The sequence below is a fragment of the Trachemys scripta genome, chromosome 5, assembly GCF_013100865.1.
Source record: "Trachemys scripta elegans isolate TJP31775 chromosome 5, CAS_Tse_1.0, whole genome shotgun sequence".
Taxonomy (NCBI): domain Eukaryota; kingdom Metazoa; phylum Chordata; order Testudines; family Emydidae; genus Trachemys; species Trachemys scripta.
This window is the reverse complement of record NC_048302.1, coordinates 22,578,130-22,600,500: the sequence shown is the minus strand read 5'-3', so window position 1 is coordinate 22,600,500 and position 22,371 is coordinate 22,578,130. Positions and strand designations below refer to the sequence as shown.

At 42.2% G+C, this 22,371-nt stretch overlaps 1 protein-coding gene across 5 annotated transcripts in view; it reads right to left on the bottom strand.

Annotated features, from left to right (window-relative positions):
* FAM13A (family with sequence similarity 13 member A) overlaps window positions 1–22,371 on the bottom strand; it is a 207,092-nt gene that overhangs the window by 92,391 nt on the left and 92,330 nt on the right. For all 5 annotated transcript variants that reach the window (XM_034772859.1, XM_034772855.1, XM_034772858.1 and 2 more), the window contains one exon: window positions 20,453–20,625. In XM_034772859.1, coding sequence (XP_034628750.1) covers window positions 20,453–20,625 — 173 coding nt within the window. The remainder of the gene's footprint in view (window positions 1–20,452; window positions 20,626–22,371) is intronic.

The window sequence follows — 22,371 nt, the reverse complement described above, 5'->3', positions numbered from 1 at the left end:
TTCAGGGAAAGCCCCTGGTGGGCCGGGCCGTTTTGTTTACCTGCTGCGTCCGCAGGTTTGGCTAGTCGCGGCTTCCACTGGCCGCGGTTCGCCGCTCCAGGCCAATGGGGGCTGTGGGAAGGGCAGCCAGCACATCCCTTGGCCCACGCTGGTTCCCGCAGCCCCCATTGGCCTGGAGTGGCGAACCGCGGCCAGTGGGAGCTGCGATCAGCTGAACCTGTGGACCCGGCAGGTAAACAAGCTGGCCTGGCCCGCCAGGGGCTTTCCCTGAACAAGCGGTGGGCCGGCTTTGAGAATCACTGATCTAGTCCATCCCCCTGTGCTGTGGCAGAATCAAATAAACCCAGACCATCCCCCACGGATGTTTGTCTAACATACAACAGGGATTCCACAACCACATTTCAGAACAGCCAAACAAAGTCACACATCTAGGAACAAAGAATGCAGGCCATATTTACAGGATAGGGGACTCTATTGTGGGAAGCACTGACTCTGATAAAGACGTGGAGATCATGGTGGCTAATCAGCTGAACATGAGCTCCCAGTGCAACACTGGCTAAATGGGCTAATGTGATCCTTTGAGGTATAAATAGGAGTAGGAAGCTTATATTACCTCTGTATCTGGCACAATACAATTGCTACTGAAAATTCTGTCAAGATCTGGTGTCCTCAATTCAAGATAGATGGTGGTAAGTTGGAGAGGGTTCAGAGAAGAGCAACAAAAAAGGATTCAAGGATTGGAACACATGCCTTATGGTGAAAGATGCAAGGAGCTCCATCTATTTAGCTTAAAAAAGAGAAGGTTAAGGAGTGACCTGATGAACACAGTCTTTAAGTATCTACATGGGAAACAAAAATTTGATAAAAGAGGGCTCTTCAATCTAGCACATAAAAGTATAACAAGATCTAATGGTTGGAAGCTGAAGCTAGACAAATTCAGATTAGAAATATGATTTTAAAAATTATCAGTGAGGGTAATTAACCACTGAAACAACTTACCAAGGGTTGTGGTGGATTCTCTATTACTGGAAAATTTTAAATCACAATTGGATGTTTTTCTAAGAGATATGCTCTTGTTTAACAACAGATACTTGACTCAAAGCAGAAATTAATTAATGGAAGCCCTAAAGCATGTTTTATGCAGGGAGGTCAGACTAGATCAGGGGTCGGCAACCTATGGCACACATGCCAAAGACGGCATGCGAGCTGATTTACTGTGGCATGCTCCTGCCGGCCTGGGGTCCCAGCCGCTGGCCCCGCTCAGCCCGCTGCCTGCCTGGGGTTCCATCCGCCGACCGCTGTAAATGTAAAATGTATTACTGGCACGCAAAACCTTAAATTACCGCAAATAAGTGAAGACTTGGTACACCTCTTCTCAAAGGTTGCTGACCCCTGGACTAGATGATCACAATGGTTCTTCAAAATCTATCAGTCTATGAATGAGGTTACCCTGTGCATAGGTGCTGATTCCGTGGGTGTTCCGGGGCTGGAGCACCCACGAGGAAAAAATGGTGGATGCTGAGCACCCACTGGCAGCCCCCCATCAGCTCCCCCGCACGCCCCCCAGTGCAGCAGCCCACCTGCTGGCAGGCCTCATGGATCAGCGCCTCCCCCTGCCTCACGCCCATGGCAATCAGCTATTTCGTGGGATGCAGGAGGTTCGGGGGGAGGATACAGCATGCTCAGGGGAGGGGGCGGAACTGGGTGGGAAGGTGGGGCAGGGGTGGGGCCTTGGGGGAAGGGATGGAGTGGAGGTGGGCCTGGGGCAGAGCCGGGGGGTTGAGCACCCCCCGACACTTTGGAAAGTCGACACCTGTGACCCTCTGGTTCCAGAAATTGACAGTAGTTCAAATCTGATGCGTACAGTAGATCACTAAGACACGTCTGTCCCCTTTTATCAAAGTCCTGTAATAATTAAAACATGTACTGGTACTTGTGGAAACAAAACCCAGTCAAATTACTTAAGGTCCATATTAAAAGGGATTATGAAAATAAGTGTATAATGAGTAAATTACTAAATGAATTAAGATTTACTAGACATGTAAGCTATAGGTAGGCAATTAACAGAAAAGAGTTATCCTAAAGGGCCTATAATGCACATACCAAAGATTTAAGACACACAAAACATACACCGTGTCATAAAAAGATCTTGTTGGAAAGCTGTATAAAGCTTTTAACGAGAAGATAGCTGTGACCTTAGCTAAGGAGGGGCTAGTGCTCCTCCATAATGAGTGTGCTGTCTACATCCGCCTTGTGACCTTTGTGGCTTTTAACAATGCATAGGTGTTCCAACTGGCAGACTGCCCCGACACTGGAAACTCATTTCCAGCTGCCCACGTGGGAGAAGACTCAGCTTTAGATAAGCTGCGCAGATGGGATTTGTTTAATCATCTATGTATTTCCCCAGCTTCACTAACTGATTCCCTCTTGTCCAAAAGAAAAACAAGCCAGCCTCAGCTAAATTTTGTCAGGTTTTATTTTCTGCATTGATGACTAAAGACTATAAAAGGATAATCCTTGGATAAAAAGGAGGGGAATATGAAGTGCTTTTTTTCTGCAATTCTGCTGCTCCTTGCTGAAAATGCAGGAATTGAAATTCCTTTTCAACAGATAGCTAAAAAACTGTACAATTTAAATAATTGTTCCTTAACTCACTGGGACAGCAGGAGAGTATCCACCTCGGCCATGAGGCTCTCAGTTACTGATCGTGGTCTATAACTATGTCCTCAGCTACATTTCCCATGGAACAGGACACCCAGTGCTTTCACAGTCTCTCGCAGGGCAGTGAGATTAGATGCCACTGCTGTTCTTGAAAAAGAAGCAATGTCCTTTACAGGGGATGGCACACACGAGATCAGCTGCTTTAATTTGTTCCAACGGCCTATCACCTCATGAGATGGCACAGAAGTTCCTTCTTGGCTTCCCTGCTGGAGAAAGAGGAGGAGGACTAGGAATAGGTTTCTAAAGGGCTTTCCGGGAACGTATCACGTAAGGAATGACTGTGCCAGTCGATGTGCCATGGGATCAGGGTAAGACATATGGTACAAAAGTTCACTGGGTTCTTCCTCTGCACCACTCAGTTCAAGTTCCAGAATACAGGACAGCAAGCAAATAAAAAGTCTGGTTTTGCACAAGTCTTTTCAAAAGTGGGTTTTTTCCTTAGCCCTGCAAGCTGATGAAGTCCCTGTATGTTCATGTCTAGTGAAATTTCTCACGCTCTTCTAAAAATGATTATAATGTTATAAAACTATTCACACATCTCTCTCTCTCACACACACACACACACACAAACACACACACACAAATTTTAACAATTCTGCATTGTAAAAGCAGCGGGGGAAAAGTATCCAATACCCAAGTAAAAGCAAGTATCAGTGACAAATTTTAAAACTTCCCATTCAGGGATGATCCATGTAAATTCTCTGCATAAAATCCTCCCCCCAGCCCCCAACTTCATCCATTTTACTGTTTCCCATTCCCAAAATAACTCCCACAATCATGACACACAGACCACTCACAAAACACTCACTCTTTCTCTCGTGCTCCGGACCTCATATCTCTCCACCCACTATACTTCCTAAAACACCTCATAGAAGTTTTTAAGGTGTCAACCCATCAGGCAATTAATTCTTATGGTAGTAGTAGTGGTGAACGATGATGATCATCCTGTGGAAACTGGCTGGGTGAAGGAGAATGTATTGGGTGTCTGGTGGTAGGCTGGACGGAAAGTGACTGAGTAGCCTGTTGGGAATGTGTTCCTTTGGTTCTAGAAGTGAGCAGCTCTCCCCTGACTACTGGTAGTTTCCTGTAGCTGGTGACAATATATAAGGCTCTCTCTCTCTCTCCAGATGATTAATGAGAAGGTCAGGTCAATGTGGGTGTGAACAGTTCCTAGCTCGTGCTGGAGGAAGTGTGGGGCTCCAGACTTGCTCCCAGTACCAGCTCTTCACACTCCAGGCTGGGGCTGGGCAAGAAGGCACCACTGATGGAAGGAGTGGGGCTGCAGACTCAGGTTTAGGGCAGCAACAGCAGTTTAGCTCCGGCTCCTCTTTTCGTCTCACTGCACTGAGCTGCTCCTGGGAGGGAGTACGTTTCTGAGAGCTGTTTGGTATGTGTGTACCTGGGGAGGCTGAAACCTGGAGAATTTATGCAAATGATGCAATGGTTCAGTTGACACATCTGAGGAATACATATGACCCCACTGGCCTGCTCTTGGTTTGCTTTTTTCCATTTTCATTTTCTACTCCTGCCCCCTCACCGCAGGACCTGTTGCTCTGCTACAGTAACAGGAATAGCACAGCAGTCAGTTAAAATAAATAATTTTACTAGCCATTTAGGTGCCCTAGAGACAATGAGAGATAAATACAAACTTACGGTAAACACTTGGAAATAGGACTTTAAAACCATTGTTCATTGACACCTGATTGGGGGAGGGGAGGTGTCTCCTGTCAGAAACTTCAGCAGCCACCAAAAGAGGGCAAGCAAATAACATAGACATCCGGGGGGGCTGATGAGGGGGCAACCATATCCCTGAGATTTCTGGTTCGTTCAGGGGAGACTGTCTCTGGGTGCTGGTTCAGACTCACCTGCTTAGCTCAGTGAGAGATGGGATCCTCGAGGCCTATTCCAGGCCCTGCTCTGCCACTGCTGCTGGCCCTGCTCCTCTCACCACAGCTCTCACTGTGAAAGCCCCTCCCAGCTACACATGGAGAGCTACGCTCGCTACCTGCAATACAATGCATTATCTCTGTGCTCTGAAAAGAAGTGGGGGCAAGATGCTCTGCCCACATGATTCTAGTCTCTCTGGCCTCAACTAGGTTGCACCGCCCCTAGATTAAAGCAGCCGAGCTGAGACTACAGAAAGCAGAAGCATTTGAGAGTACAGCATCTTACCTCCACTTTCTGTTTAAGTCTCCTTGTTTTCCCAGGAGATTCAGACTCCTAATTAGGAGCGTAAGAGAGAGCTCCCGAAATCAGGAGCCCGCCAGGAAAGATAGACTTCACAGGTGTGTGTAGCAGCATTTACTGCAATCGTACATTCAAATACATGTGCAGGTGGCTAGTTATGCATCTAGGTATCCGTTTCAGAAGGTAAGGTCTTGGTTCAGAAGTTATTTGGCCTGTTATGTCAGAGCAGGTGGTCATAATGGTCCCTTAAAATCTATGAGTCTATTAATCTAATCCTGAGTGGTGTCTTTCCATGCTACATGTAGCATGGAATACAAATATTCCATGTAATACAAATAAATAAAACAACACACAAGATCCCATAGCGGTATGACGCTTCTAGATCGAAAGCTAACTACTCCTCTAGCGCAGTGGCACAGAAGATTAAAAACAGACTTTTTTCATGCAGACTAAGAGCATATTTAACATTAAGCAGATTTAATATCGATTTTGGTTGAAAATAATGAACAATTATGCTCTCCGGGGTGGGGAGGGTTCACCACTGGGCGAAATGCTTATGCAGACAAGGCCTTGAACCATTTTTATAACCTTCTTGAGCACAAGGGACAGCTACAAAGTGGCTGGGGAATGCAGAGGTTGTGTGAGGATAGTGCCACAGACAGAGCAGCTTTCCCAAAGATAGTGAGGAAAGACAAGATAAGGGTGAGCCCATGATGACGGGAAAGCCATTCTCTGGTTGCTAGTTAGAGCTGGCAGAATGCAAGGGCAAGCAAATACTTTCAGCCACTGCAATGTAAGCTTGCCGTCAGAGCTAGCGGGATAATTCTGCCTCAGTCAGCCCCGACGATGCCATCCCTGAGTGCAATGCTACATTCACATTGATTGGCTAGTATGAGCTGATTTTGCCTGCCTTTGCGATGACAAACACTTTGAATATTAACTGCTGCAGGTGGGATTTTTGAAAGTGCTCATCACTCACTTAACTCTGCTCCTAGCAATGACAACTGTAAAACTCCCCGATTTCAGAGGGAGCAGAGTTCGACCAACACTGAGCACTTTGGAAAAGTCCACTCTAATGGTCAGATTTTATTCTGCACCCAGCAGCTCCCATTGTTAAAAATCAAGCCCTAACTGTTACAATTACAAACAGTTTCTTTTTTAATTGATGTGACGAACACTGACAAATACATGTCACTTTGAAAAGGTCCAATCTTCATTTCCATCTAGAATTAAAAGAGACAATCCTACAAAAATGTATTTTTTATTGATTAAAAGCTAATCCGTCGCTCTATGTATTTACAGCACGTTGTTTACTCTGGAGTAGACAGTATGGAAGCGGATGAGCTGCAACTGTTTACAAGAAGTTTTAGAAGAATCACACAAAAATCCACTGTTCTCAATCATTTTCCAAAGCAAGCAGCAGATTCATGGATGCCAACTCTGACTAGGATGGGTTGTGGGACAGGTGGTATAATACCCTCCAGAGTTAGTGCCTCTTCCTGAGCAAATGATACACTACACAGGAATGCTCTTTTTGAAGCAATTACCAGACAGTCAAATGGTTCACGAGAGGGGTGTTGGGAGGAAATGACTGGGCTCAGGCTCTGTGGGAAGGCACAATGAGAAGAGTGAGCTGTAGACAGTAACTTGATCTCTGCATTTGGACAGAACTGGCAGTCAGACCAATGCTGGGAGGAGGGGAGACGTAGGCTGTGAGAAACCCTTTGACTTAGGGAATGTCTACACAGCTGATGTAGAAAGTTTCAATCAGCACTGTAAGTGGCAGTGTAGACAAGGCCTTACACATATTAACCCCCCACTACAAGAATCCTGTTTGCCGTTAGCTCTCTGAACCCAAAATTATGGGCTGTTTCTGCTGCACCCTGGCCTGTTTACCTAACCTATTACATTAACAAACATGAATGTTGCTTTCCTGCACAGCTGAATACAATGGTGCCAGCTCAGCAGTGTATTAATCAGTGCCATTCACTGCTACGGACAGTGTTTAAGATTCACATTAGATCCTTAGCTCTCAGGCTGATACAGGCTGCGAGCATTGCAAAAAGCGCACACTTTGCCTCTGAAATCTGAGGCAGAGGAGGTTCTTGTCATTCTGAAGTGGCCATTCTGAACAATTTATGAGTGAACAAGATCTCACTGAGGGGAAGAGCTTAGCTGGATTCAGAAAAGGACCGGCCATTTGCATAGATAACAAGAACATCCAGAGTTACAATAGAAAGGATTAAAAGAACAAAATCAAATCTCAAGTGGTTTGGATGGAATATAAACCCTCATGCTTCAAGGCATAAGATGATCACAAACTAATGAGGGCTTTAAGAGAAAACTTTCCCTACAGACCTGTTATTTTATAACTGCTTACTGCAGTATTTCTTACACCTTCCTCTTAAGCATCTGGTACTGGCCACTGCAACTAGTAATTCCTGAAATGTCCAGACAACATGCCAGGCCTGTGCAGTAATAGATGTTTAGACATAGCAATGATATGAACACTTGAGCCACTCATTTTTAAAATCCTGATTACAATTTTAAAAAGCCAGAGCTGCCCAGAGGGGCAATTACATCTCTAAAAATATTCTGCAATCACTTCATAGAGTCTCATGATACCAACAATCCAAAGTAAGGTAAACAATTCATGGTAAGAAGATTTGGAATAAGTGTGCTAGCTTGTAAGCATCTTGGAGCAGGGAACTTCTTTTGGGATGTGTTTGTAAAATGCTGCATAAATCAACGGTGCGCTATGCAGAGCAATAATAATCAATTTATGTTTGGGTAATTTCTAACAGTAATTTAACTAGAACACATCACCGGACATCAGGAATACCAGGAGAGATGAGCTGGAGTGTCAATGAGAAGTGCAGTCGGGAAAGTAAATGAAATACTTCCCAGGAGGACTGAATTTTCTAACGGACAACCTATCCTAAATTCTCAATTACTGAGGGACAATCTTCACTCAATCATCAATTTGCTTTCTGCAACCAACTCTCTGTATAACTTTTCATGAGTGATGTACCCAAAATACTCGGATGCTAATATCTAAATTGTATCGTTACATTTATTAATCTTATTTGGGTTATTGCTGATTATGTACTATGTATATTGTATTACTTTTAAACCAACCTTTGTACTTTTGAATAATTTAAGCACTACACCCATATGTACAGACACTCTTTTCTTAACCTGTGTATTATATCATTTTAACATTCACTCACAATAAAATCACAGCTTTATGAATTCATCCCCACTTAATCCTAAAATTCTGATGGAGTAAAATAAAATAAGGAAGTACAAGGTCTGTCTTGGGAGACAGACCTGTCCTCGCTTACAGACAACCCCCCAACCTAAAGCAAATACTCACCAGCAACCACATATCACTGAACAAAAACACTGACCCAGGAACCTATCCTTGTAACAAAGCCCGATGCCAACTCTGTCCACATATCTATTCAAGCGACATCATCATAGGACCTAATCACATCAGCCATACCATCAGGGGCTCGTTCACCTGCACATCTATCAATGTGATATATGCCATCATGTGCCAGCAATGCCCCTCTGCCATGTACATTGGCCAAACCGGACAGTCTCTACGCAAAAGAATTAATGGACACAAATCTGACATCAAGAATCATAATACTCAAAAACCAGTGGGAGAACACTTTAACCTGTCTGGCCATTCAATGACAGACCTGCGGGTGGCTATATTACAACAGAAAAACTTCAAAAACAGACTCAACGAGAGACTGCTGAGCAGATATTGATATGCAAACTAGATACAATCAACTCAGGATTGAATAAGGACTGGGAATGGCTGAGCCGTTACAAACATAGAATCTATCTCCCCTTGTAAGTATTCTCACACTTCTTATCAAACTGTCTGTACTGGGCTAGCTTGATTATCACTTCAAAAAATTTTTTTTCTCTTACTTAATTGGCCTCTCAGAGTTGGTAAGACAACTCCCACCTGTTCATGCTCTCTGTATGTGTGTGTATATATATCCCCTCAATATATGTTCCACTCTATATGCATCCGAAGAAGTGGGCAGTAGCCCACGAAAGCTTATGCTCTAATAAATTTGTTAGTCTCTAAGGTGCCACAAGTACTCCTGTTCTTTTTGCGGATACAGACTAACACGGCTGCTACTCTGAAACCTAAGGAAGTACAGAAATCATGAGAGGCCTGGTTGACTCAGTGAATTGGCAATGGGATAACATAAACTTTTGACTGTGGGTCACTAGCCAGATTCCTGCCAAGTCATTAATGACTGGATGTCATTAACAACAGATGGGCATTTGGGAGTTTCCCAGTGATCCACACCACCATAGCACTCGAATCATGCTACTACAATTGACAGAGTGACTAGGGATCAAACAGATATGGAGACAAAACTACTTTTTGACCCCTAAACCAGTGGTCCTTCTGAGTCAAGTTTAAGGCATGCTGCTAATGCAGCGAAGTGCAGATTCCACTACTTGTGGGTAAGCAGACCCTTTCAGTACCCAAATCACTTACAAAAAATAAAAATGAAAATCTGTTTTTCCTTAAGCCATGAGGAAGAAGGATTTTACAGGATTGAAAATGCTCAGATTATAGATACAAGCAAAATGACAGGAGCACCAAGTGACAAGCCTACCCTTCTAACCTCTCTCTTCAATAGACATCCAGCTGACTACCTTGATTAAAAATATCTGTTTGTCATGAGAAATCATAGTTTAACTCCTTCAGCAAACGCTGCACTGCACACAACACACAACATTCCACACCACATTTCTTGCAACTGAACTGGGGAAAGTGGACAAGTAAATACATGATTCTGATTCAGAACTGGTGACCTTTTATACCAGTTTTTACTGGAGATGGCCAGGGAAGATGCTCTCTGGAAAGCACAACATGAAGAAAAATCACACAACTTCAAATGCAAAAATAACTGGTGTATTCGTGTCTGAAAAGGAATCCTGCTACACTGATCTTCAGAGCTGAACAGTGCAACCGGCATATTAGGGAAAACACCAAAAATAAAAGAGAAAAGGATCCACTGATTCTCGAGAATTAAACGTTAAATGGTCAGTACTCTGAACTGTCAATTTTAGCTGCGTATAATGAACTGCTGAGGATGTGCAGAGATGGATAGCTTGGTGTCACGGTTAAAAATCAACTGACTTTTCAAGCATAGGCTGAAACTTCATCAGCCATTTGAGTACTGCCTGCTCTTCTTGCAAGAGCCCATTGATATCTCATGCTTGAAAAGGCCTCCAGACTCTTCAAGGAGGAGTGAAGTTCAATTTAATTAAGGCGAAATGTAGCATCACTACTCCATCTGACTCTTCAGGCACCAAAGTAAGGAGCTCTCACTGGCCTCATGAGATGAAAAGTCTTTCTCCACCAGGGAAAAGCAGAAAGTAAAAAACAATCCTCCCATTCAGTGAGGAAAAGCCTGAACTGTGGAATGAGTTTCATTTCACATTTCTCTTTATGCCTCAACTGGGATAAAGAATCATTCTTAGAATGACATGCTTGTTGGAGCCTCTTGGGCTACATCTACACTGCAAACAACAAGATGCAGCTGGCCCGGGACAACCGACTTAGGCCCCCTGGGCTCAAGCTGCAGGATGTTTCATTGCAGCGTAGACTTGCGCTGCAGTCTGAGCTCTGAGACCTTCCCACCTCACAGGGTCTGAGAGCCCAGGCTCCAGTCTGAGCCTGGAAGTCTACACTGCAATTAAACAGCTTGCAGCCCCAGCCCAAGTCAACTGGCACAGGCCAGCCGCGGGTGTCTAATTGCAGTGTAGACACACCCTTATAGTTCTTGAGTCCCCAGAATAGTTTCCACATCAAGGAAAAAAAGTCACTTTGCACACAAAATGAAAGAAGAATATTTTGTCCAGATCAGCCACTAAAAAGATGAGCCAATCAAATGCAGTCTCACACGTGCAACTATTGATAGACGTTTCTCTCACATGTACAACTGTTAATTCTTTGTCCCATCAAGAACTCTTGCTGTTTCCATTGGTTGAACCTCTACCTACGATGCACTGTTCAGACCACTATATTTAGAATGCTTTTCAGCTCTCCAGCCACCACTGTGTCACCAGAGCAATTCTAGGCAAAGAGACAAAAATATGATTGCTAGAAACAAGAAAGTGCCAATGCCCACACGGATTGCTAGTAAGGTTTTTGAGTCTAGCGTACACACCCTAAGCCCAAAGAGGTAGCAATGTACCTATCCTGGGCTGATGAAGAGGTGGGCCTCTGAAAAAAAATTTTTTTTCAATTAAACCAGGTGAATTACAGGAGGAAAAATAATGTGTTCACATGTTATTTTAATTGACAAGGTGACCTGATTATAGATGGCCAAGGGACAACAAAGGGAAAGTTGAGACCACACCCAACTCCTAGATCACAATCACCTAAGCTGAAGAAAAACATAAATTGCAATAGTCTTTGTTGCCTGTGCCTTGGGAGAATGTAGTTCTTGAAAACTTGTTATATAACAGTTCATACTGCCAGCGTCTCACAATGCAAGAAAGAAGGGAATTGATTGCATATGAGGGTGGAGACAAATGTACTCTCAAAATTAAGTGAGTCAGCTTGGAAAAACTAACTCAACAGAGCCTAAAGCACAGAGAGAGGCAGACACAGAGAAAACAAATCTCAATTAAATGAAAAATAGTACCTCACTGCGTCATTATTTATTAAGGATATTACTACAGCCCCACAAAGGTGCTAGACACTATGCAGACATATAGGAAGATATTCCTTATCCCAAAGAACTTACCACTCTCTATAATCAACCTCACCCTAATTCTTTGCTTCATTGTTGAGAAATCAGCAGCTTTCTCCAAGATTCGGGAGAGCTCAGAGGGCAGGGATTGTTGTTTGGTTCTGATCCCTTATGTAAACCTGTTATAGAGGCTCCTGAGTGATAAGGGAAGTTGTTAGTTTGGGTAATAAATATGTTCCAAATGTAATGCCCAGATAAACTAAAAAAAGGTCTGCTTGATTTGTTCTATCAGCAATAAGTAATCAAGTTCTTATCACATCACATACCACAGAACAATGACAAGTTTTTGCTTGTGTTGCTTTTAAAGGAGAGTTGCTAAAAAGAAAACCACAAGAGAGCAAAAGAAAAGGCAAGTGTTTATGTTATGTACATATTTTAAAGTGTACGGATATAGGTATCGACACCTCAGCAGTTTACGGTTCGAACACACAAACATCGTCCTTAAGAACAGGGTGCAGCTATGTACACAAACCCACACCTTGTTTTAACGACATATGAGCATGTGACCAATACGATGGTAGGAATTAGGACAAGAGGCAGTATAAGTTACTTTGTGAAAGAAATGTTGAAGTAAAAAAAGCTTCCCTTTGAAAACATTCGAAGGTTGGAAAGCTACTACAGCGTAGCTCTGCTGGCAAATCCCGCGGTAGCTGAAACTGCAGCCATAAACACGAGTTTGTGATCTATGACACAAGGGGAGAATGGATGGAAAGCACTTCAAAAGCTGGTTTACACTTTATGATCCCCAAGTGACTTCAGACTGACTGCTCTAAGATTTCAGGTCCTGGAATCTGCATGTCATTTTTCTTTCCATTTCCCTGCAGATTTTTTCTCCACCACCTGAATATGTAAATTGGTGATAAGGCAGGTATCTGGAAAAACACTTCTTAGCTGGATAAGCCTGTGTGTAATGGCTGTGTCTAGCAAGTAGGGTGTTAATCTCCCAGTACAGACAGATGTTCTTGAAAATGCTGCCAGGATCAAGAACGGATACAGCCCCAATATGCAATGGCTACGAACGATATGCCGCAAAGCCTTATTAATTGGCAGGGGATTCATGATGGTGATGCTAACAAGTCTATAGGTAGCAAACATCTGGTACTTTACAGAAATATAAACAGCATCCGGAAAGGACCTCTGCTCAACACAACACGCTCCCACCTTGGGCTCTGGCTGTAGGAAGCATTTTTCACTGTTACCTTTGGGCTGTAGAAAGTGTTCATAGACTCATAGACTTTAAGGTCAGAAGGGACCATTATGATCATCTGGTCTGACCCCCTGCATGCTGCAGGCCGCAAGACCCTTCCCTGGACTCTACCGTTGAAGTCCCCAAACCTGTGTTTTAGTGACTTCAATTGGCTGAGACCCTCCTGCTAGTGATCCCTGCCCCATGCTGCGGAGGAAGGCGAAAAACCTCCAGAGGCTCAGCCAATCTGCCCTGGAGGAAAATTCCTTCCCGACCCCAAATATGGCGATCAGTAATACCCCGAGCATATAGGCAAGAGTCTCTAGCCTGACCCTTGTTGGCCATTATGCTATTCATGTACCATTGCTTGGTTTTCCTTGGCTACTATGTTTTATCATTAAACCATTCCCTCCATAAACTTATCCAACTTAATCTTAAAACCAGACAGGTCCGTCGCCCCCACCGTTTCCCTCGGAAGGCCGTTCCAATATTTCACCCCTCTGACGGTCAGAAACCTTCGTCTAATTTCAAGCCTAAACTTCCCCCCGGCCAGTTTGTATCCATTCGTTCTCGTGTCCACATTAGTACTAAGCTGGAATAATTCCTCTCCCTCCCTTGTATTAACTCCTCTGATATATTTAAAGATAGCAATCATATCCCCCCTCAGCCTTTGCTTTGTCAGACTAAACAACCCAAGCTCCTCTAATCTCTTTTCATACGACAGGTTTTCCATTCCTCTGATCATCTTAGTCGCCCTTCTCTGCACCCGTTCCAGTTTGAGTTCATCTTTTTTAAACATTGGAGACCAGAACTGCACACAGTACTCCAAATGAGGTCTCACCAGCGCCTTATACAACGGAAGCAGGACCTCCCTATCCCTACTAGATATACCTCGCCTAATACATCCCAAGACCGCATTGGCTTTTTTCACCGCCACGTCACATTGTCAACTCATAGTCATCCTGCGATCCACAAGGACCTCTAGGTCCTTCTCCTCTTCCGTTACTTCTAACCAATGCGTCCCCATCTTGTAACTAAAATTGTTATTATTCATCCCCAAGTGCATCACCTTACACTTTTTACTATTAAATTTCATCCTATTTCTGATACTCCAATTCACAAGCTCATTCAAGTCTCCCTGCAGAATATCCCTATCCTCCTCCGAGTTTGCAACTCCTCCCACCTTCGTATCATCCGCAAACTTTATCAGCCCACTCTTGCAATCGGTCCCGAGGTCAGTTATAAATAGATTAAATAAGATGGGTCCCAAAACCGAACCTTGTTACGCTTTCTGTTACTGTTATATTTGGGCACATGAAGCTTCAAACTTTTATGTTAAGAGACTTTGGCAGAAGGAGGCCTTTCCTCCTTTGTGACTGAATAAGCTTCATGCACCCTGTTCCTGAAACAAAAGATCCATTTGAACCTCAATCCAAAGCACTTAAGCCATGCAAAACTTTAAGTACACAATTAATCCCAATGAAGTCAATGGGACCAGTGCTTAAAGTTAACCATGTGCTTTGCTGGATCAGAGCCTTATGCATGTTCCTCTTTTCTAACTGGCAGAGCTCTGACAGCCAGTTATACCTATACACTTTCAAAAATGGGAGAAGTCCTACAAAAATATGTGTGTGCGCATGTTTATTCACTTTACCTCTTCTTCCACAGTGCCTGGCTTAAAGTTGTGTTTTTCTGCTACTATATGCAAAGCAATTTTCCCATAGCACATAGTTTTAAAGATGATGTAATTTTTGAGAGAACATATACATTAGGTATTGGCACAGATTGCTGGTACAAACAGTACTCCACCTTTTTTTTTTGAAAGACAAAATTATCTCTTTTTATACATACAGAAATACATCAACCTCAACATAAAATTGTTCTCTATATCAACAGTGAACACTGTGTAGGGCAGGGACTTCAGAAAGGGTAAAATACATATTTTATGCATTGCAATATACCTTGACTGCAAACAATACTTGGCATATTTAAATTTGTAAAGGGAAATCATGCCCCACCAATCTATTAGAATTCTTTGAGAGCGCCAAGAAGCATGTGGACAAGGATAATCCAGTGGATATAGCGTACTTGGACTTTCAGAAAGTCTTTGAAAAGGTCCAACACCAAATGCTCTTAAGCAAAGTACGCAGTCATGGGATAAGAGAGAGGGTCCTCTCGTGGATCAGTAACTGGTTGAAAGATAGGAAACGAAGGAGAGAGGTAATCTGTACTGGGACCTGTGCCATGCAAAATATTCATAAATGATTTGAAAAAAAGAGGGTGAACAGTGAGGTGGCAACATTTGCAGAAAATACTAAATTACTCAAGATAGTTAAATCCAAAGCAGACTGAGAAGAATTCCAAAGGGATCTCACAAAACTGGGTGACAGGGCAACAAAATGGCAGAAGAAATTCAATGTTAATAAGTTCAAAGTAATGCACATAGGAAAACATAATCCCAACTATAGATACAAAATGAAGCGGTCTAAATTACCATTCAAGAAAGATCTTACAGTCATGGAGGATAGTTCTCTGAAAATATCTGCTCAAGGTGCAGTGGCAGTCAAAAAAGCTAACAATATTAGGAACCTTTAGGAAAGGGACAGATAATAAGAGATAAAATATCATATTGCTACTATGTAAATCTACGGTATGTCTATATCTTGAAGACTGTGTGCAGTTCTGGTTGCCCCATCTCAAAAAAAGTATATTACAAATGAAAAAAGTACAGAGAAGGTCAACAAAAATGATTAGGGGTGTGGAACAGTTCCATATGAGGAGAGATTAAAAAGACTGGGACTGTTCAGCTTGGAAAGGAGATGACTAAGGGGGGATATGATTGAGGTCTATAAAATCGTGAATGGTGTGGAGAAAGTGAATAAGGAAGTGTTATTTTAACACAAGAACCAGGGGTCACCTAATTAAATTAATAGGCAGCATGTTTAAAAACAAATGTAAGGAAGTTCTTCTTCACACAACACACAGTCAACCTGTGGAACTCATTGGCAGGGGATATTGTGAAGGCCAAAGGATAACTGGGTTCAAAAAAGAATGAGATAAGTTCATGGAGGATAGGCTCATCAATGGCTACTATCCAAGATGGTCAGGGATGTCCCTAAGCCTCTGACTACCAGAAGCTGGGACTGAACAACAGGGGATGGATCCATTGATAAGTGCCCTGTTCTGTTCATTCCTCTGAAGTATCTGGCACTGGCCACTAATGGAAGACAGGAGACTGGGTTAGATGGACTGGTCTGACCCAGTATAGCTGTTTTTATATTCTTAAATTATTTTCCTATCAATGAAACTACAGCAGAACCTTTTTAAAAAATACCCTGGAATAAATAATATCATACCTGCAAAGGGACAAACTGTACTTTTAACATAAAAGGGTAATAAGCCATTCCACGGCCAACAGTGAACACTGTATCTGGTACCTACTACTTAGGGTTTTAATTACAAGTATACTGTATAATGACAACATAACACTTGTTGAAGTTGTGTTCTAAATACTGCCAAAAACATGAATACAAACAACCTAAGTCTCCTTTTCTTCTTCCTAGAGACACTTTCTGTAAGTGCAGTTGAAAATTCTTGATCCCTATTAAATGTTATAATCCATTACTATGGTGCCAATCTGAAGAAAACCTTCTTTATTAGTGGAATTCAAAAATCAAACCAAAAATGACTTTGGAAAAATTACACCAATTAAGAATTACAAAATTCATTTGTACTCAAACGAAAGCAAAGTGTCCCTTTTCCCGTTAATGATTCAAGCTGAACAATGAGCACCATTGTAGAACAGATTCAGGCAGCTGCGATTGTGGAGGCGGTGGCCTACTAGGTGAGATTACTGGCAAATGGTTAAATCTGACAGCCCACCACGACAGAAAGCTGAGCCACGACTATGCTTCTGGGAAAAATTACTACGGATGAATGTGCTCGATGGCTGAGGGAGAATGCCTCAAACAGAAGGTGAATGTTTTTCCAAACAGGTACTGAGCAGCCTTGTCTGATGAATACTAGAACAGAAGAGAGCCTGGAACACCCCCACCAACAAAAAATGGATTTCTCTGTTTGGTTTGGTTTGCCACATTCCATCTCTCCCCTCCCCCAGAACCAACTTTTCCCCCTCCTCAGTCCAGCTTGCTTCTTTTTGTTACTAGCGGCAGCCACAGGAAGATAGGACCTATGGAAAGGAGCAGGAGCTTCATAGCTCCCTTCCCCAGCAATTCCAGAAGCCCCTTCCCTGTGGAGAAGCAGGGTTAGTGGGAAGGCCTAGAGTCCCTTCCTCCCTCAGACAACAAGAGAGGAAATCTCCAGTGGAGGGGAGATGCCTACTGTGAAGGAAGCTTCACAACTCAGTAGGCAGTGCTCAATGTGCAGTGGCTGCCAGCAGGGGGTGCAGCCGGGCAAGCTTTCAATTGAGAGGGAACCTTGCTTGCAACCATCCTCTCAACACAAAACCATACATGGCAGAATGAGTTCAGGAATACTGTTTCCAGTCCAAATACTTCGCCCAGCTCTGCAAATATTAGAAGCCAAAATATTTGTGTACTGTGCATATGCCAGAGCCACATCATTAACATTACTTTTGAGAAAAGAACAACATTCTCCATCCATTTCTTCAGATCAAAAATCTGAGTTTGCAAACAGGCAATCCTCAGTAACATGAGCACATAAAAACAAGACTTTTTTATGAACTACGACTTAGCATTTCATAGGTAGCTCATCATTTGTTCTAATTAAGACTGTAACTATGCAAGCAGTAAGTGATACTTATGAAAAATCAGCCCCACCCTTTTCCCCCTACCCTAGACATTTGTTACAATCAGTCATTCATTGGGGAAAGGGATTTTCAAAAGTTCAAGGAGTGCTAAAGGAAGATGAAGTGTCTTGAAATTGCCTCAGTCTGAAAGGAATGTTTTGAATATAATTCAATGGAGAGGAGAGCTCAGAAATCATGCAGCAAAATATACATAATCTTATATGTGCTTCTCATCAGTAGATCACAAAGTGCTTTAGAAAGTAGGTGAGTGTCATTGTTATATGTATATATGTATATATTACACACAAACACTATGTTAAAAGAACATCAAGTTAGCAAAGTCAAGCACTCAAAGGTTAGGAAATGCCAGAATTAAGGTACCCACGCAGCTTTAATTTGGCCCCTTTTGCGCATGCATTACGATACAGTCTTTAATTATATGATCACATACTCAATATCATTTTTTTCCCCATGGGACCCTGGTCTCATTCAGTGCACAGAATGGAAAGGGCTCACTAAATGGGTAGCTATTCCATATTTTTTATCCTCATTGTTCCATATGAGGGTATCACAAACCCTAATGAATTTATTTCCACCATACTCCAAAGATAGGGGACTGAGGCACATAGATATTAAGGTCAGTAGTGCCCAGTTTGAGATGCTTAGGGCATAATTCTTCAGAGGACCTAGCATTTTTATAGCACATTATATGTTCAAGGTGCAGCTCCTGTTGAACTTGGCTGCAGCTTAAGTGCTCAGCACTTCTACAATCCAGGCCCTCGGGTCTCAAGTTTGGCACCCAGAAAATGCAGAATTCACAATTGGTGACCACCTGGGAAAATCTGGTGTAAGTACTTACTCATCACCACACGGGAATTCTGTGATAGAGGCAGGGACAGAATTCAATTCTACAATGTTCAACATGTATCACGGCATTCAACTTACATCATAGCATTGAAAAGCCTTAACCACAAGACCATCCTATTTCTTCCTGCAGTTTGATGCCTCATTCACCACACATCTTCCAACTTCTACAAGCTGAGACAGGAGACCTACAAACAACAGCCCCGTTCACTACAACAGTGGCTTTCAACCTTTCCAGACTACTGTACCCCTTTCAGGAGTCTCATTTGTCTGGTGTATCCCCCAGGTTTCATCTTATTTAAAAACTACTTGCTTACAAAAACAGATATAAAAATAAAAAAGTGTCACAGCACACTATTACTGAAAAATGGCTTACTTTCTTGTTTTTACCATATAAATATACAATAAATCAATTGGAATACAAATATTGTACTTACATTTCAGTGTGTAGTATATAGAGCAGTATAAATAAGTCATTGTATGAAATATTAGTTTGTACTGACTTCACTAGTGTTTTTTATGTCGCCTGTTGTAAACCTAGGCAAATATCTAGATGAGTTGATGTACCCCTGGAAGACCTCTCTGTACCCCATGGGTACGCGTACCCCTCGTTGAGAACCACTGCACTACACAACTCATTCATTCCCAGAGCATCGTCCATCCTGTGTGTGCACATGCAGACACATACAGATGTAATATATAATGTACATATGCACACATTTTCAGTGTGCTCACATTTACACAGCAGCCTCAGAAACCACGGCACCATATTGACCACTTTTTAAAAGTATTATAATATTTTGTACTTCCTTCCATTCAAGGGTGACTTTAAAAACTTTAATGAATTTAGCTTCAAAACCTTCCTATAAGCCAAGTACGTATTATTATCCCATTTTACTAACAGAGAAACTCAGGCACAGAAAGATTAAGTCATGAGACTAAAGTCACATAGGAAGCCTGCGGCAAGACCAACCTTCCATCGGTTTGTGTGTTCAGTTATTCCAGAAACACATCTACATTTCTCAACACAGTTTCAAATGTGTAACAGCTTTCTCGATCACAATCCTTTACAAAACAGGCCAGGTTTATATGCATGCAAATTTTTATGGGGAACAAACATGTGTGTTCTTTTTATATATGCATCTGAATATCTGTTTGCACACACTACTCCATTTGGAGCACGCATGTTTTTAATAATTTAGCCCTATGCATACGTGTCCCATAAGAGTAGGTACATGTGTGCATGAACATGTCTATAAATAAAGAAAAGAGCTGGATTGCCAGGTAATGGTATATAAAGAAAGCAATATGGGATTAAGTTCTACCACTTAGTGAAATCTGTTTCAATATTAAACCTAACGTAATAAACTGAAAAAAGCAAAAAATGAATGGATGCCCTTTTATTACAGCCTGGCTGAGAAATTTTATTTTTTAAAAGTATTTTTAAGCTACCCTTCTTCCCTCTTCACTGGTTCACAACAGGAGTGCTTAAAAATTGCCCCCACATGCCTATGAAACATAAAATTGTAGACATCATCAAAATGGGATGTATCCTCTTCTTAAGAGTATATTTGAATATTTTCCATAGTTCACAGTTAGTATCGTAGAAATACATTAGTCTTAAATCATGGATGTCTTAAACCGCATTTCAAAGAGTGTCAGGGCATTTGGGAATCTGGGTGAATGATGGTCCCCTTGCTTAGTTAGGCATGTAGCATAATGTTTTATTCCATGCAGATGGTAACATGATGCAGGCCCTATTTAATGTAAAAGGAACTGACTGCTTTAAGATTAAAATCTGAGCATCAGCAGCATTTACAATACGGATACAAAGCTACACACCTGCTTTATGTCCTGGCTATATATTAATACTCTGAATATAAACACATCCAGAGATATATTTTATGAAAAGAAAGGAGCACTAACCTGGAGAAGAATGCAGCACTGTTAATGAAAGAGATTTCATCTGGTAAATCCATTTCCTCCAAACATGCACTACTGTCAGTTAATCGGAGGCTGACTTGAGGAATTCCATCCGACAACTCTGGTTGTGGCAAGAGGCGTTCCTGTACAGATCTTTCCCTCGTGGACTTTGTGATCTAGAAGGAAAAGAAAGAACAAAATGAAAATGAAAGACGGGCACAGCAACCTTTCCAGCTAATTTGTAGCAGAAAGCCATGTTAGAATAGTGTATAAATAACAAAGAATGACAGGCTGCAAAACATTTGTATAAAATACATATAAACCAAACCTTTTACTAGATGAAAACAATTAAACAAAATAAAGACTGAAAAGATGTGTCAGCTGATCATCAAGGAAATTAACCAAAGGAAGGTAATTGCAATCACTGGAAAGTTATTTTCTACATGATGGTAGGTTATCATAGATGACAAAAAGACAAATTAATTATTTCTCCTTGAGATCAATAGGAAAAATAGACTGTAAAAGATAGGAAGTACTAGCAAAGGAATTAAATCTGTTAGGACAGCTCATACTTCATTTTTTTTAAACTGCAGTTAATGTCAATACATACTGGATGTCTGCTCCCCAGGATAAATATATCGACAAGGATGCTCAAAAATAGTATGGTTTAATTTTGGACAAAATCTCTCAATGATGAATTCTGCACTCATATGTCCATGCATGACTCCCACTGACTTGGACAGGTGACGCGCACACACATCCAAATGGGGAATTTGGACCGGAAAGGTTAGGAAGTATAAACAGGAACCAAAAGAAAAATATTGTTACAACACAGGAAAAATATTAGTTCTTGGGGACAGCAATTGATAGAATTCATGCAGGAATTAAGTATAAAAGGAGGGAAAAGATGGATTTTCTTGAAGTAATTACATATGGAACACCTGTTACTTGGGGAGGAAAGGGATTTATATTTTTATGTTGCCAAAATTTTTGCTATGAAGCCACTGTGATGTTTTTGAAATCACCCCTACCTGTAAGGGGTTCTGTCACCGCCTGCCCTGTAACCATAAGATGTCTTAATTCTGTGTTGCTATGGCTCAGATCCCTGATACCAGTATCCTGCCCACAAGCACAAGGTCTCACTCTGGCTTCCACCAGTCAAGTTACCCCTTGGAGGGTGACGCCAACAGCCTTTCTAGTCCCAAGTCTCCCTATATCTGTGCTATCCGAGTTCTTAACTACCAGACACTCGGACAGTTCCCCTCTGGTTCGTCGCCCCTGATGGCGTGAAACCGCAGGATGACTATGAGTCGACAATGTGACGTGGCGGTGAAAAAAGCCAATGTGGTCTTGGGATACATTAGGCGAGGTATATCTAGTAGGGATAAGGAGGTCCTGCTTCCGTTGTATAAGGCGCTGGTGAGACCTCATTTGGAGTACTGTGTGCAGTTCTGGTCTCCCATGTTTAAAAAAGATGAACTCAAACTGGAACGGGTGCAGAGAAGGGCGACTAGGATGATCAGAGGCATGGAAAACCTGTCGTATGAAAGGAGACTAGAGGAGCTTGGGTTGTTTAGTCTGACAAAACGAAGGCTGAGGGGGGATATGATTGCTATCTTTAAATATATCAGAGGGATAAATACAAGGGAGGGAGAGGAATTATTCCAGCTTAGTACTAATGTGGACACGAGAACGAATGGATACAAACTGGCCGTGGGGAAGTTCAGGCTTGAAATTAGACAAAGGTTTCTGACCGTCAGAGGGGTGAAATATTGGAACGGCCTTCCGAGGGAAACGGTGGGGGCGATGGACCTGTCTGGTTTTAAGATTAAGTTAGATAAGTTTATGGAGGGAATGGTTTAATGGTAAAACATAATAGCCAAGGAATACCAAGCAATGGTAGGTAAATAGTATAATGGCTG